Genomic DNA, 16,756 nt, shown 5'->3' on the forward strand with positions numbered 1-16,756 from the left:
TACACGCTGCTTCCTTCCCCGCTCCCCAGCGGCCCAATGTGCCGCTGCTCGAGCTCTGCTCCCCGTGTGGCAGCATGTTGCTGTGACCTGAGCCCAGGATCAGCCCTTTAATGGCACGAGTGGTAATGGGTCGCTAGGGTGGGTCTGGTTTGGAGTTGCCAGGAGGCCTCCCTGTGTGCCTCTTTCCCTTACACTTTGATGTCACAGCCTCTCGGGTCCCAGACACAGTTATGGTCTAGTGGTGAGAGGCTCTTAGGAGATGTGGTCCAGCCCTGGGCCGTCTTGACAGCAGGCGGAATGGGTGTGCTGGGTAGGACGTCACCTGTCCGTCGCTGACCATACCAAGAGCATTCCCTTTGCTGCATTGCTGTGTGACATTAGCCAGTGGGAGACGGGTCACCATCAGCATCGGACCTGCGAACCAGCACCTGTTCTACAAAAGCATCCTGCATCTCTGTGGGCGTTCCCCACTGAGCCTGTTAGGTACAGCCTGCAAATCCTCCGAAGCCATGGGCTGAATTCAGCGGGTCCTTGCAGTGCATGGGGGAGATGTACCAGGTGTGGCCACAAGAGGTCCCCAGAAAAACAGCAGATTAGACCCATAAAGCTGGTTGCCATTGTGTTCTAGCACCCAGGGCTTTTCAGCAGGAATGAATGCGGGATGGTTTCTCCTGCACTGCAGTGTGATGCACGGAGAACTGGACCCTGATGCACACAATGGCTTGCCCAGAACTCAGGGTCCAGCAGTGATGTTCCTGCTCTGACCAGGGTGTGCACAGAGTTTGCTTCTGTCTTGTTTGCAGAGAGGATTCTCGGACGCTGCTGTGAGCCACTTTAAGGCTCCAGACTTCTCCCCACAGCCTTATCCTGGCCACAGCTCATGTGCCACATCCCTGCTGATCTTTTTGGGACCTGCACATGGGTCACGAGCACCATCTGTCCCAGCCTGTAGTGACTGGTGTGTATGCTGAGGGGAATCTACAGCCATATCCACATCAGAGCAGTGCAGGGACTGGTTCTGCTGTGCCTCCAGATCCATCCCAGGGCTGGCACTCCGGGTTTTCTCCATCGCAAATGTGGCTTCTTTACAGAATATGTCGATTGCCTCTAGGTGGCAGGAGACAGTCACGGAGGCAACTGAAGAGCGACCGAGACAAGCCTCTGCCCCCTCTGCTGGCAAGAGTTGGGGGGAACATTGAGGTAAGCCCTAGTCAGTGTGACTGCCATGGGGGTAGGGCCAGTGGGGGGCGCTTGGCCTGATTCGTACTTGTATTGTCCATTCATATCTGTTCCGACTAGCTCTGGCTAAACCCCGCTGCGGTGTCCGTGATGCTCAGAGATGCCCCGTGCTCTTGCAGGGTGATGCTAATGGCCGTGCTCTCTGCAGGTGCTCGGATTCAATGCCCGGCAGCGCAAGGCCTTCCTGAACGCTATCATGCGGTGGGGCATGCCGCCCCAGGACGCGTTCAACTCTCACTGGCTGGTCCGAGACCTTCGTGGGAAAAGCGAGAAAGAGTTTAGGTAAAGGTTCCCTGGATGGACACAGCCAGCTCCTGGCTCTGGGCTCCGGTTGGCTGCTTTCTGCCATTGTCACTGGACTCTCTCGAGTGTGCAGTACAAGTAAGCACTCGAGAGGATCTCGGCTGCACTGGGGGGCGTTTGCATTGCCCGGTGTGTGGAGCCCGGCAAGTGCCCTGGATATACTGGGCCACAGCTCCCGTAACCGGCCCAGCTCCAGTCACTTCAGTGGCGTTTCGCCCAGAGTCGTTCTCTCCACAGGCCGCCCCTTGGTGAGAGGGAGAGGCAGAAGGGCTCACACAGGATATGCACAGTCAGTTAAAAGCAGCTGTCGGCTCTGTAGAAATGAAGAACAAGGTTCCCAATTGGAGCTCTGCCCCAAAGAGCCGCAAAACCCCCAGCTTGGTCACTGCCCAGGCTCTGCGTCGGTGGAGGGGACCCTGGGCTTGGACAGGCTTCCTAGGCAGCTACATCATTTAGGTTGTAAGCTCTTCAGGATTTACACTGTCTTATGTCAGTGTGCAGTGCCCCACGCAACGGAGACTCTATTGCTGCTGTGCCACAAATAAATAATTACACGTCACACCCGGAGAGACACTGACCCACAGTGTGAAAACTAAAGGAGAGCAAAACACACGGCTTCTCTCCCTCCCCTGAGGTTCCGGTCGGGAGCAAGAACTTCACGCACTCTGCAAGTGGAGGAGAGTCCAGCGCACCTCAGTCAGACTGAACTCTTCCTTTCATTTCCCAGGGCTTATGTCTCTCTGTTTATGAGACATTTATGTGAGCCTGGAGCCGATGGGGCTGAAACCTTTGCGGACGGCGTTCCCCGCGAAGGGCTGTCGCGCCAGCACGTGCTGACGAGGATAGGAGTTATGTCACTAGTAAGGAAGAAGGTGGGTGAGTAAAATTTAAACTGTGGCATGGCAGGTATGTTCTGGGCTCCTTTGAATGTCGCTGACTCTGCTGAATGGCTTCTTGCCAGTGATCCACTGAATATGCCTCTAAGAATCAATGTAAAGACGTACACTAGGGTCTATGAACACCCCCCCCTTATTCAAATAACAGCGCAAGCTGCTTGCCAAGCCCTATGGGTCCTTGACCTCTGACTGCCCGGTCTGACCTCCTGTATATCACAGGCCAGAAAACATCCCCCACTGATTCCTGCATCCAGCCCAGCACCTTTGGTTGATCCAGAGCATGTCTTTGAGCAAGACACCTGATCTTGATGTTAGGCCGATTCAGCTAGATACTTAATCACCTGCCGAACTTTAAGCATGTGAGTAGTTCTGCTGAAGCCAGTGGAACTACTTGTGTTTAAAATTAGACATGTGCTTAAGTATCTAGCTGAATTGGGTCTTCGGAGATGCCAAGTGATAGAGAACTTTCCACATCGCGTGGTTAAAAAACATTGGTTTGGATTTGGGTGAAGGTTCTGATTTTATCTGTACTAATTGCCCCCAACCTTCAAATACCCTCTGGTGAGCAACCACAGTTCATTCTGAGAAGAGATCACACTGAGAATGGAATTGGTGCTGACATCAAACTGGGAAATGGGAAAATGTCAAAACGAGAGACCTCAGTTTATGTGGTGTCTTTAGCGACACCTGTGCTCAACTGTCCAGGAAGGATGGGAAAATGCAGTGTAGGAAAAACAACCTAGAGCAACGTGAAGTGCATGGGGCACGTGGGCGAGAACTTGTGACGTGAAAGGGGAAGAAAACAGCAAGGTCAGATATGTCAGGGGAGAAAGTAAAGGTAAAGTAAGAAGCTTTCAAGTGGCGGCATGGACCACTCGGGAGCCAGGGCTGTAAATTAACTCTGATCAGTCTGTGTGTGTTCAGGCTTCTGGCGACATCTGTCTCACTCCAGGCATGCACACGGACTATCATTAGGTATTAGCATGGTCACTTGTTTGCACAGCCACTGCCGTGCTAGTAACTGGATCCCTTCTCCTTTCAGACATGTCTCCTGCAGAGTAAATGCAGGGAACTGCAGGTCAGAGGCAAAGTCTGTGGGAGCCTGGGGGACTTCTCAGCTCCGCTTCTGCACGTGAAGGGCCCCCTGTTAGCTCACCTGGTAGCGCTGTTGCCTCTCATTCCCGAGCCTGGAATGCAGCAAAATGCAGAATGTCCGTGCTGGTCTGGACACTAGACAGGCAACTGTGCTGGCCAGTCAGATCTGCTCAAGTGTCTGGCTGCTGGCTGGCGAATGCAACAAAGCCACTGTGAGCTTGTTCTCACCCGGACACTGATGGCCACACAGTCTGTGAGGTTATAAAATGCTGGGGACACGTCTCTGATTGGCAGCTCTGCTGTCTGACTGTATTTTACAAACTAACCGTGTGTGTTATTCATTAATGTATCTGTGCCTCAGGTTCAGGAGTTTGAGCATGTCAATGGGAAGTACAGCACCCCTGATCTGATCCCGGAGGGGCCGGAGGGCAAGAAATCCAGCGAGGTTGTCTCTTCTGATCCAAACACCCCTGTCCCAGCCAGCCCAGCACATATGCAGACTGGGCCAGCGGCACAGCCAGGTAAATGTGACAACCAAGCTGCTTTATGGAGAGCATAATCATGTGTCCAGAAACTGCTGAGAAAGCAAGATGGGCCCAGGTTTCCAAAAGTGGTTGGAGTTGTTCAGATGTCCAAATTGAGAGGCCTCAAAAGGGCCTGGGAACCCCAGAAAGCAGGCTGCCACCCTCTGCAAACCAGGCCCTGCAGGGTGTTTGAAGTTGGGGACCCAAAATCACGAGTCACTTTTGAGAATTTTAGCCACGGTGACTGAGATCACAGCATCTATCTGGCTTCTCTCTGATAACGCCCCATAAAGGCCGTCTTCACTGCCAAGTGAACTCGAGTTCTCTACACTCCAGTTAACTCCTCTTGAGTTAGGCTCTGGCCTGGTCTACACTAGGAACGTACATCGGCAGAGCTACATCTCTCAGGGGGGTGAAAAATACACACCCTTGAGAGAAGTAGCTACGTTGACCTAGCCCCTAGTGCAGGCAGTGCTAGGTAAAGAGAAGAATTCTTCCGTCAGCCTAGCTCCTGCCTCTCGGGGAGGTGGATTACCTACGCTGACGGGAGAAGTGAGTGTCTGCCCTGAAACGCCCGGGAAGCCAGGGCCCACAGGGCCATTTGGGATCTATTGGGACTTCTGCTGAGTTCTAACACAGTTACAAGCTGTTCTTTCCCCTCTCAATAACAAGGGTAAGTTAACAGTTAGATGCAGTTACTATGGAGCCTTTGAGAGGTTTGTGTCTATTTCCAAGGTAAGGATGAAATTGCCTATAACCAGCAACATTTGACTTACAAATAAGCCTCCCACTCATCATCCTTGGAATCGAGTTGAACAGTTCGATAGAGCAATAGAACTTTCCAGCGAGGCTCGACTCCCAAAGGGTGAATCTGACCCGGTAGCACCATGCGAATGGCCCAGCGGAGTGCAGTTCACCTGGGGTCCTTTGTTGTTGTTGTTTCAGACAAAACAGAAATACAGTTGGGGTTCCAAGAGGAAAAGGAACAAATGGAGCCAAAGCCCAAGAAGCCAGCTGAGAGCCAGGTAGGGGGAGTTCCTTTCACCCCTCTTTTCGTGGGGCTCGCAAACCCCATTAGCAGCACACGCAGTGTCCCCAGGATACAGCAAAGCTGGGCTGAACCAGCAATTCTTTCTCTGCTTCCCTTGACCCTGTGTCCCAACCTCTTCCTCTAACGTATAAATACAACAACGCCTTTCCCAGGGCTCCCCGCCCAGCCAGCCAAACCTGCTGGAGGTCAGCCAGAGGCAGTTTACGAGGACCCTTCCCTAGCTGGCCCCAGGGACGAGGTTCTTGCTTCTGCCATCGTCCGAGCCCTTGTCTGTGCTCTCTCCCCGGGGCAGCGTGTTCTGCTGTCTCAGGACATGTGTGCTCCGGAGCATGGGGTATTCTGCAGGCTTCTCCACCCTCTGGGCTACCGCTGTTCACGCAGAAGGGTTTCTGTGGCCATTCCTTCCTCGAGTGTCCTGAGTACTGATCTTATGGCCCCCAGAGTGACCAGTGCTTCATCTGCCCCGTCGCGCTGCCCAGAGTCTCTCAGCACCCTGTTTGTCTGCACTGGTTTTCACAGTGATCCCCAGCCCCTGGTGCCCTGCAGCACTGCTCAGAGAGCTGGCTCCTTGCCCTGAAACTCCTGCTGAGCATTTCCCTGCCGCTCTCACAGCATCCTGTGCAGCCCACCCGCACCATCCCGTTACAAGGATGCATGCTCGGTGCCGCCCCCCAGTTGGCTGAGTAAATAACTGAGTGAGCCCCCCGTGTGAATGAACACAGCGCCCCCTGCCAGGCCTCAGCCCTAACCCTCGCCTTGGGCCCCTACGGGAGTCCTGCTGGCCCTGACCTGGAACCTTTCCCAGTCTCAACTCTGACCCTAAACTGGGGAGAACTACAGGTCTGAACTGTAACCCCAACCTGCCGGCCCCAATCCTGATCCTGGCCTGGGAGCCCGGCTGGCCCTGGCCCTTAACCCCAGTTTTGGGTCAGCAAGTGGCCCCATCTGTATCAGTCCATGTGCCAAGGTAGGAAATGGCAGCTAATCTAATGGCTGAATTGTACGAATCTCACCACGGCACAGCTTGGTTTCCCACAGTGTCCTCTCTCCAAGGGCATTGTTACAGCTTAATGGTACTGTTCACGTAGCTAATTAGTTCCTAACCTATTTCCCTTTATGTATCTACAAACTGAACCCGGCGGGGAAGTCTGTCTGCAGAGCCTGGAGTTCTGCAAACCTGTGATGGGAATTGTACGGCTCAGCCCTTATGCTGCGTGACACGGTGCTTTGCAAAGGAAGGGTTACACTCCTGCCTTCCCTCACGGATCCTGTTTCAAGCAATTTAGTAACTGATCCACACAGCTGTGTAGTGTTACCCCAGTACTCCTGAGAGGGAAACCGAGGCAGAGAGGTTCAGTGATCTAGTGTCAGCTGTAGATCAGAGCCAGGCAGGGCTGCTGGACCATGTGTCTCTGCACGGTTATAGTCGGGGCTTTCTGGGCAGTTTTGCAGTTACATACCCCAAGCCCTTTGAGCTAAAGTGGCTAATGTGGTGTCCCCACTTGACATCAAGGGTCCAGCAAGTGCAGAGAAAGCCGAGAATGAAGAAAACCAAGAGAGCTCCGGAAACGAGGAGAAACCCAGAGAAGAGAAACAAGAAGAGAGCGAAAAGGTGGAGCCTTCGCCTGAGCGGCTGCCGGTGAGAGGTGAGGCAGCCTGTGACTCTGGTGCCCTCGCTGCATGCGAAGCTCGTCTGCCCGGCATCCACGAAGTCTGGGGCAGACCCAGCTGTCACAGCACTGCTGGAGAGACTGTTTCCTTCCTTGTTCAAGCCCCTGTGTGCATTAATGCGGTGTTCCCCCAACTAGGATAATAGCCTTCTCCTGCTGCTAGCTTCATAGCTAGTCCTGTAGTTCAAGCTACTCTTCCTCAGTGCCCGAAGGTGCAGGGTTCAAATCCTCCCAGTGTTGCATGATGGGGTTGTTACAGTTGAACATAATGGAATTTGTTTGTACCTAGGAAAGTCCATAAAAATACTATATTAAAAGAATCTAAAGGTTGCAACGTCAATTACCCGTGAGTTAGGAAATGCCCGTGCAACCTTAATCGGCCCCCCTTGTGTGTATTACCATAGAGTCTGTAATTACATGATCACATGCTATTTTCCCCCATAGTTTTTAAGGAACTTTTTTGTATGTAATGTAACTTGTAAAGCAGAGTGGCTAATCTCTCTGCGGGAGACATGCACCCCTCTTTCACAGGTCTATGCCCCGCTAAGTGGGACTTCAGTGAGGCTTAGGTCTTGTGCTGATCCCTCACATGGGGTGAATTTCACCCGAAGAGCGTGTAGCCTTATGCTGCTGGGAGGGCTCTAGCACTGGGCCTAACACTACAATAAACTCTCACCATTTTATTAACATCATTTTTGCATCCATTTACGATGCAAATTGAGGTTTCCCCTTCAGACCACAAAATGTTTCCATTTTGATGAAACTGCATTTTCTGACAGAAAACTGTCCTGTGTCTACCAGCTGTAATATGCAGGCAAACAAATACTTTACCAATATCGCTGCATTGATTTGCCTTTCCTATTTAAAGTTGCAGTCATTTCTGCCCATTAATCGTCTTTCGTTGTCCTATTTAATTCCTGCAGATGAGGCAATTCAGGAAAAAGAAAAGCCATTGGAAAAGTCAGAATTAAATGCCTGCCAAGGTAAAGGGGAAGATAAAGAGTACAAGCCAGGTAAGATGCCCATGACCTGAATTGCAACAGAGAACTGATAAAAACGAAGAGTAGAGCGTTGTGTGTGTTATGGAGCAGTGCGCATGCGTGTGAATGTGTGAAGGGGCGTGTGCCACGTGTCTGTAGCGTGTTTGGTCAGAGAAAGGGGACTATAAAAGTAGCTCCTGCGATTTCACGTTTGTGTTGTGGTGGTGCCCACAGGCTGTGATCACTATGTACACACCTAGAGCAATAAGCGAGATCCAGCCCCCAAGGGCTTAATTATGATATTCAAGTGCATTTATGGACCGTGTTTGCGGCTCCTACACCTCACCTTTGTGAGAAACGGCAGCACACCCGGGAGCTGTGCACCTGGGAGCTGTGCACCCTGCCGCTTGGTGCCGACTTTCCATCTGTGGCTTGGATTCACAAGTGGAGACGGGGACCCAGCAGCATGCAAAGAGTCTGTGCGAGAGCCAGAATGGACCTCAGGAGGGACTTAGGGTCTTTCTACCCTGCGGTTCGACACCCGTGGCTGGCCCATGCCAGCTGACTCAAGGTCCCTGGGCTTGGGCTGCAGTCTGAGCTCTGGCACCCTCCCACCTTGCAGGGTCCTAGAACCTGGGCTCCAGCCCGAGCCCAAACATCTCCACTGCAATTAAACAGCCCTTTAGCCCGAGTCAGCTGGCATGGGTCAGCCACGGAGTTTTAATCCAGCTGCAACCACTAGACCACACTTCCTAGCAATTGTAGCAATGCCAGTGGTTCAGAATAGCTCTAGTGACAGACAAGAGAAGTGACTCTCCTCTTATTTCCTTTCCGAGGTGGGGGTAGAGCTCTACACCGTCCCTATCTCCAATGGCATCTCGGTGGCGGGTGCTGCTTGTGCTTGCTGGGAGGCCAGGAGGCAGGCTGGTGATATGCCCACACGGGGATGTTTTGGAGAATGAGTTTAGGAGAGAGCTGCTGTGGTTAATGGGGCAATGATGCGAAACGAGCAATTCAGCTCAGCGTGGCAGGGTCAGTTGTGCACGTCTGATGTTACTGTCTTTGATAAGCAGAGGATACCAAGGTGGACGAGAAGGAGCAGAGTGAGACTCAGCAAAATGGTGAAAAAGAGGAAGAGGAGGATGGGAAGAAGGAGGATAAAAATATGAACTTTAGATTCATGTTCAACATTGCTGATGGTGGCTTTACAGGTAACCGGGTTTGGGGCTGACAGAGCATCCCAGTCACTTTTCAAGTGTTTGCAAGCGAAAGCTGCACAATCTTTGCACGGGTTTTCTGCATATTCAGTTAGAGAGGATTTGAGCCTGACAGTGCTTTAAAATAATGGAATTCCAGTCCCGGAACACAATGCCAGAGCCTCGCTCTGGGCTGGCAGTCACTGGCTGCTGGGGAAAGCGCAGCTCAGGAACTGGCTTGAGTTTTCTACTGCTTTGCTCTGTGATGCTACAATAATCACCAGCCTTGTTTATTATGTGAGTCATTCTCACCTCGGCATTTGCGGCATGGGATACTCAGCTCAGATTTTATAAAGTGCACCTGAGTGACTCATAAAACTCCACTGAATATTGAACCAGGAAGCACGACAAGAATCAAATCTGCTTTACTCCAGTTATGCTCGCTGTTAACTTTTTGTATTTCACTAGGCTTGGCCTGAGAAGCTAGACTGGTCGGTTTGAAGTTCTCTTTATACTCCCTTTCATTTTCTGACCTTCGTTATATTGGGGTTGCAGATGCTGCAAAGGAATGTTTGAAACGTTTTTTTCACTGAAAGCAATTCAGGACAGCATGTCCATTCAGATTCAGATTTGCAACCCGCCTGGTTTTTAATTACCCCCCCACACACACACATTTTGAGCCTAAACAGTTTGACCTTTTACATAGCTGCAGACTTCAAAAGAGCTCCCGTCCCGAGGAGTGATTGCATCCCTGGTCAGCCCCAAGCATCCCTGGGATTTCCTGTCCGTTCCTTTTCCTTGACGGGCCTCTCAGGCCTGCCCCAAGTGCAAGTTATGCTGTCACAGTTGTCACAGCATCCACTGTAACCACAGTCTGTGCATCCCATGGCACTGAAGGAATCATTAACATCAAACCTTAAGCCAGCGTGGAGTCCCCTGGGCTTTTAGGAGACACCGTGTGGGTCCCTTTCCAAAGTGGGCCCTGGACTAGAGACTTTCTTTGGTAATGAAGTCCACTCTCCGGGTTGAGAGAGAGCCTCCCTCTTCTCTCCATGGCCTGTTCCTAATGCTTAGGGATAGCACCACCAGCCATGTAATTAAATCTACTGCCCACCAGCTGCATGCTAGTAGCCGTGCCTGAGGAACACAACTTTTAGCTGTAGTCGTCTAGCTGTAGTGTCATGAGTTTTCTGGGGGAGGGGTCTTTCCTCTTTGCTCATTTAAAAGCATCTATATCCGCCATTGCTAATGAGCTGGCAGCTTTCTCTAGCCGTGATCTGTCCAAAGCTGCTCAGAATAAGAAGGTAGAAGATGTGGTGTTTGTGAGACCTGTGATTTGGTTCTAAGGTGTCAGGTGACTTCAGCAGAGGATGCCATTAGCCAGTGGCTGAAATGGGTCAAAGGCCCAGAGGCTGCAGGCAGGAATACGTCTCTTGGCTAGTCCTGCCTCGCGTTCTAGCAGCAGGTTCGCTCTCGTGCTGCTGGCTGAACGTGGCTCTGCTTTGCCTTCTCAGAGTTGCACACGTTGTGGCAGAACGAGGAGAGAGCTGCCGTCTCCTCAGGCAAGATCTATGACATCTGGCACCGGAGACATGACTACTGGCTGCTGGCGGGAATCGTTACGTATCCTTGAACTTGTAGTGAGAGCCCTTGCCACTGTTGACAGGGAGGCGACGCGGGGTGATGGGGAGGTGATCAGCATGAGCGAGATCTTTGTCTTTATGTTGCTCTGAAGAGACTCCCCTCCTGAGTGCTGGTCTTGACTCTGACACCGGCACCCTCTCTGGCCTTGGGCAGGTTGTTTAACTGCCCAGAGGCTTTGTCACCCGGGGACGACAGTAGGAGAGCTGTGCTTTGAAGATGACGAGAGCTAGGTGTCACTAAGCAAACTCCCCAGGCTACCCAACGAGATTGCAGTTGGGAATCTGGTCTTTGCCCTTAACACCCCTCCCTGCACCCAGCCACGGCTATGCCCGCTGGCAGGACATCCAGAACGACCCGCGCTATGTGATTCTGAATGAGCCGTTCAAGTCGGAGATACACAAGGGGAACTACCTCGAGATGAAGAACAAGTTCCTCGCCCGACGGTTCAAGGTGAGCCTGGAGGGAAGGTGCCCCCCACTGGAGGAGGGCAAGTGGAGCTGTGCCCGAGGGTGGGGAGTGGGCTCCAGTCTCGTGGACTGAAGAGAGCCAGGGAGCAGTCTGCAAGGGTGTGAAGTGCCCAGCAGGGAGCCCGTGGCACCAGACACAGATTCATAGGGAATGGGCTGCAGACAGCCCCTGACCCCACGTGCTGCTTATCCTGCATGGAGTGGCAATGAACCACTGCAGTGAGACTGTTGCCTAGCACCTTACCTAGGCCCCGGGCCTCTTGTCAGGTATCAGGGGCCCGTGGAGTGGGTTCTCCTGGGCTTGTTTTGGGAGCTGGGCATCGTCCCCACTCACTCGGCTCTTACTAAGCTCAGCAAAAGGAACTGCTGTGGCCTTGCGTGAACTTCCATGGGTATAAATCAACTGGCCTCTGATGCTCAGCGTCTAACGGGGCCGCCTGCCAGATCCCTGCTCTGTAGCCCAGGCGGGAGTGAGTTAAAGCTGTTGCTATCCACTTGCCACGGGCTGGCCTCTGCGCGGTGAGTCAAGGGGTCTCCACCTAATTCTATGCCACCAGTCAGAACAGCTGGCACTAACCGTCCCCTCCGTCTCAGCCACAGCTGCGTCTGAGGATTGGCTAGGCCCCGCAGACTGACCCCTCAGCCTCCACTTTGGTGAGATGGAAATGCCTAAGGGGGAGGGGAAAGTCTGCTCCCCCCTCAGTGGCGGCTGGTCCCTCCCCGTGTCAGACAAGTGGGGCAGTCAGAGGGCTGGAGCGTTGGCTGGAGTAAATCCGTATAGCCAGCGCAGCACCAATTTATCCCCGCCAAGGATCTGGCCCCGACTCGTCTCTCTTCCCTGGTTGTGTCTCAGTTGCTGGAGCAGGCCCTGGTGATAGAGGAGCAGTTGCGAAGGGCCGCATACCTCAACATGAGCCAGGACCCCAGTCACCCGGCCATGGCACTGAATGCCCGTCTGGCTGAAGTGGAGTGCCTTGCCGAAAGCCACCAGCATCTCTCCAAAGAGTCCCTGGCTGGGAACAAGCCTGCCAATGCTGTCCTGCACAAAGGTTTGTCGCCGCTGCATAGCCTGCTCCCTCCCTTGTAGCCTCACTAGCCAGGGTTGAGAGGTGCGCCAGCCGCACGGGCTCTCTGGTGCTGAGCCAGAGCCAGCAGGGGCTGCGGGTACCGGTGTGGGGCAGAGAGACAATAAATCCGATGGGAGGAAGTGACTGGCTGGTGTTTCTGTCTCACAATGTTCCCCTGGCCTGGAGCTGGCCATGTCCCTCCGACCTTTGACCACAGGGACTGTGGCCGTTTGTGACGACTTCCAGGGCAGGAGCAGAGAGGAAATGCAAGTGTGCGGTGGGTCGATTCCCATGGCTCCAAGGTTGCCAAGGGGAGACCGTCCTCCCAGGGCAGAAAAGACATGACCTAGGCCTGAAACGAGCCCTGCTTGTGACGCTCAGCGACACCCCCGTAACGAGGGGCTGCTCGCCAGGTGGTGGTGTCCGGGGGCCCTGGTTGCGTATCCCCCTGGCAACTCCAGGGATTGCATGGCCCCCCTAAGCCTAGGGAGACCGAGAATAGCAGGGGAGTGAGGCGTTCTCAGCCTGTGTCCATACAGATGTGCTCACAGTGGCCGCACTGTGTGTGTGGTTGAGGTCACCACCCTGAACCTGAGCGTAGCTTTGCAGCCGTTCCTATTGGCAGGTAAAGAAGTGTTTACTCGCACGGCTTATTAACCAGCCACAGGCTGCCCCCGCCTTGGGGGTGTAAGAGCAGCACCCAGTGCCCCGTTTGAATCTGGTGCACTGATTTGGAGCAGATCCTGCCTAGCACAGGGTGCTGTGAGGGTATTTTGATAGTTCCCCACCCAGCCAGGCTCACCAGGAACGTGCTTTCCACTCGCTCACCAACGTGCACGCGCTCAGGAGATAAAATGCCATGCCTGGCTGGTCGGGACTGAAGCCCAGAGTTAACAGAGATGAACAGCCCCAGGCCTGGATGAGTCAGTCTGATGGAGACTGAGTTTGGAACCAAGCACCAGCAGCCTGGATCGTTCCAAAAATCAGCAGCGGCTCGCAATCGGGGGGCCTTGAGGACCAGTGTCTTCTGGCAGCAGTGCCCACGGGGACACTTGCTTCTCTGGAGGTACCTGGTTAAAGCAATGGCAAGAAACTCTGCAGGGCTTCCACCCCCAAATCCTCCCTTCCTTTTCCTGATGGCCCAAGGACAGGATCTTGCCTTCCCAGCCCTCGGACTCCTCTGAACCATTCCAGGATGGGGTTGCAGTCTTCAGGGATACTGGCCCAGGCAGCCCAGCAGTGACCATACAAGCAGGGGGATGTTCCCTTTCTGTTCCAAACCACCCCCCAGGAACAAAACATGCGTCTTCTCCCTGAGTCTGGCTCTTCCCACAGGGTCTCCCTGTCTCTGCCCCATGTTCTCTGTGGCGGGAGGGTCTCACCCAGGACTCTGGTGGCGTTTACCCAGCAGTTCTGAGCTGGGCTTTAGCTCCTGCTATCAGGGTGGGTCAGTGTAAGAGCCCTTCATCCCGTGGCAGGGCCATGGATCCCGCCAGCCTGATGCAGGCAGCCCCGGGTGATAACAGCTCAGCAGCTCTGCTGATTCCTGAGCTGTCAATGCGGAAATCGTCACTTGCGTAAACCGCAGCCAACTCTGCCGTAGCTAGGGCCATTGAAGACTGGTGAGGAGTGCGCAGGGGCAAAGGACGGAGCAGGTGCTGGTCCCTGGTGCTACATAGGGGCGCCCGGCCAGAGACTGACACAGTCCAGGCGATGGACTGCGAGAGCAGAGGGGGCAGAATGTAGCTTCTTCGCCAGACAGAAAACAGCTGCTCCAGGGGGCTCTGAGTGGCAGTTAGCTGTCATCGTCTTCAGAGCCCAGCCAAGGGCCGTTACCATAACATCCCATGGGAGCAAATCAACACTTCGATGTGGGACACGGATCTGAGCTGTGGATGGGAAAACACTGGCAAAGTTCTGCCATTTACAAGGACACAAGAAAAATACAAGTAGCCAAGTCTGGGCAGAAAATGAACACTAGGCTGGCAGCAGCTCCCAGATATGCGATCACCTGTTTGCTGCCGTGTGTCTGGACAGCCAGGCAGGGAGGCGGGAGGCGGCTGAGAGAGCTGCTCTCCCTCGGGCTCGGAGGAGGCAGTTAGTGGAATTAGTCGGGCACATGGTTTACAGAATTGCTGCTGCACATGGCTTCAGGCAGGTGCTGCTCCAGTGCAGTTAGAATCCCCCAAACTCTGGGCCTCTCTGACAGTAGCTGGGATTGAGGGGGATGGTTCAGGGGTGGAATTAGGAGGGCACAAAGTGTGTGGAAATCACTTCCTTTCAGCACAGAGCAGTGTGCGGCAAAGGAGGTGCAGGCATTTGGCATGTGTGGAGAACAACGCCGCCATACGCCCACTCAATTTCAAATCTGTGTCCCTCTCTGCAAACTGATCTCTGAACCCCACCAGCTTTCCCTGTGCAGCTCCCGTGTCTCCTCTCCTCCAGTGTCCAGACGTGTCACCGTATTTTCACCCCCCACGTAACCCCACTGGAATCAGTTAGTCCCTTCTGCTTCTCCCCAGGATCCCCCACTCAGCGTGGGAGAGCAGGTTTCTTAGCTACACTGGGTGTAATCTGTACGTCTGTGTTGCAGTTCTGAACCAGCTCGAGGAGCTGCTGAGTGACATGAAGGCAGATGTGACCCGCTTGCCCTCCATGCTGTCCAGGATACCACCAGTCGCCGCTCGCCTGCAGATGTCTGAACGGAGCATACTGAGTCGTCTCACTAACCGAGGAGGGGACCCCACAGTCCAGCAGGTCAGAGAGAGCCGAAAATAAGCCCAGGGGCCTGGGCAGCACAGGCCCCCGGAGCAGGTTGGGCAATCTGGCTCATGCTAGCGCAGTTGTTCAGTGTGGTGACCTGCATGGAGAGTCCCTTGCAAAGCGTCTCAGTATGGTGCAGTGTTAGGGAGTTAATCGGCAGAGGATGGATACGTTGACCTAACAGGCCCTTTCCATCTCTAACTTCTGCATGCCGTGTCCTGCGCTCCATATGTAGGCCAAATGTCTCCTCCTCTTCCCAGGTCTCCCACGCTCAGCACGGTGGTGTCTGAGCAAAGCTCTCTTTGGAGACCCCAGGGCGTTTTGCCTGAGTAGAAGTGAAGCAGTTAAGCTGGGACGTGTCCTGGTGACTCCAGTGTGCATCATGCAGGGAGAGCAGGGCTGTTTCTCTGGGGATCAGCACAGCCGTTATTTTCTCCTGTTTCTCCAGGGCTCCTTTGGGTCCTCCCAGCTCTACAACAACAACTTTGGGCCAAACTTCCGAGGTCCTGGACCAGGTGGGATTGTCAACTACAGTCAGATGCCGCTGGGACCGTACGTGACCGGTAGGTTGAGATTTCTAGCAGCCTCTTTCTCTAACTGCAGAAATTAAAGTGGCAAATTTCAGTGGGCCACAAGTAAAGCCAAAGACCACTGGGCAAGCAAGATGTTTTCTCTCTTATCAATAGATATTTAGCCGTTTCCAAGATTTTCCTCTGCAGTTCTTATTCCCACTTGAGGTAAGGCCATGCTTATTACTATCTGCTAAACGTATCGTATTGTCCCATCTCTCAGGCGCTGCCTAGTAACATGATTCACTCTAAGTGTCAGCAAATCACAAGGTGGAATGAGTTAATAAATCCAGAATGTTCAGGAGCGTCTAGTTCGTGTTGTCTCCTTGAATGGCGGTAGCCCTGCTGTCTCCTCGACATGGCCCCTAGTCACGCTGCAGCAGCAGCACGTACGTGGCCCCGTGGTAAAAGCACAGGGTTCACAAAGGCACATGTGCTGCTGGGCAAGTCATTCCTCCAGGCACAGTCAGCTCCGGGGGTAGTCCTCAGAGAGCAGCTGTAACTGGTGCAGTCGCTGAGGAGATGCTGGAGTGAAATGATGGGTCCTCACCAGCCCTCCCACGTCCTTGCACCCACTAATGCCAGTGAGCAGTGGTGCCCGTGCGTTTAGTGAAGTTGTTTGGTTTGACGGGGTCAGACGGGGAGCAGCCGTTCCGTCGGCACCATTCACAAAGTAACAAAGTTCCTCGGGCACATGGCTTATTGCTAGTGGTGCATGCTACGAAATATCTAGCTCCAGCTCTGTAAGGATAATGAACATCAAAATTCCCTGCAGTTCTAAGTCAGTACGGAGAGTGTTTGCAGAGCCGTGGGGCCAGGGCCGGCTCCAGGCACCAGCGCAGCAAGCTGGTGCTTGGGGCGGCCCATGGAAGGGGGCGGCACTTCCGGGTCTTCGACAGCAATTTGGCGGTGGGTTCCCCAGTCCCTCTCGGAGGGAAGGACCGGCCGCTGAATTGCGCCGAAGAATGAAGTGGCGCGGGAGAGCAGCTACCGATCGCGGCTTTTTTTTTTTTTTTTTTCGCCACTTGGCGAAAAACTGGAGGCGGCCCTGCTTGGGGCTAGTGTGCCAGTCATTGGGGGGACTCGTCTCAGACTCACCGTTTTGGTTGCTTGTTGTTTTTTTGATAACATATCTGGGGAAATGTCCTGTTCGTCTCGTAGGCGTAGTTATGCTCATGCTTGTGATGCTAGGTCATAGCTAGCAGTTAGTGAATTCACTGCACCGGGAACTGACAGCTTTGGTGTCTGGAATCTCTGCATTTTCTTCTCTTTGCATAGAAGAGTTTTCCCTG

The 16,756-nt window shown here is 53.6% G+C and overlaps 1 protein-coding gene across 8 annotated transcripts in view; it reads left to right on the forward strand.

The window, feature by feature from the left end:
• CHD5 (chromodomain helicase DNA binding protein 5) overlaps nt 1-16,756 on the forward strand; it is an 86,774-nt gene that overhangs the window by 63,622 nt on the left and 6,396 nt on the right. For 4 of the 8 annotated variants that reach the window (XR_010594209.1, XR_010594208.1, XM_065574871.1 and 1 more), the window contains exons 28-41: nt 1,112-1,200; nt 1,388-1,521; nt 2,270-2,414; nt 3,895-4,054; nt 5,003-5,082; nt 6,622-6,754; nt 7,702-7,791; nt 8,832-8,969; nt 10,469-10,577; nt 10,916-11,048; nt 11,919-12,114; nt 14,726-14,889; nt 15,344-15,458; nt 15,582-15,632. Coding sequence is in view for 6 of the 8 variants with exons in the window: in XM_065574871.1 (XP_065430943.1) it covers nt 1,112-1,200; nt 1,388-1,521; nt 2,270-2,414; nt 3,895-4,054; nt 5,003-5,082; nt 6,622-6,754; nt 7,702-7,791; nt 8,832-8,969; nt 10,469-10,577; nt 10,916-11,048; nt 11,919-12,114; nt 14,726-14,889; nt 15,344-15,458; nt 15,582-15,589 (1,694 nt within the window). In the remaining 2 variants the exon portion in view is untranslated. The remainder of the gene's footprint in view (nt 1-1,111; nt 1,201-1,387; nt 1,522-2,269; nt 2,415-3,894; nt 4,055-5,002; nt 5,083-6,621; nt 6,755-7,701; nt 7,792-8,831; nt 8,970-10,468; nt 10,578-10,915; nt 11,049-11,918; nt 12,115-14,725; nt 14,890-15,343; nt 15,459-15,581; nt 15,633-16,756) is intronic. The other 4 variants (XM_065574873.1, XM_065574870.1, XM_065574869.1 and 1 more) reach the window with 1 other exon arrangement.

Source organism: Chrysemys picta, chromosome 21 (genome assembly GCF_011386835.1).
Source record: "Chrysemys picta bellii isolate R12L10 chromosome 21, ASM1138683v2, whole genome shotgun sequence".
In the NCBI taxonomy this organism is placed as follows: domain Eukaryota; kingdom Metazoa; phylum Chordata; order Testudines; family Emydidae; genus Chrysemys; species Chrysemys picta.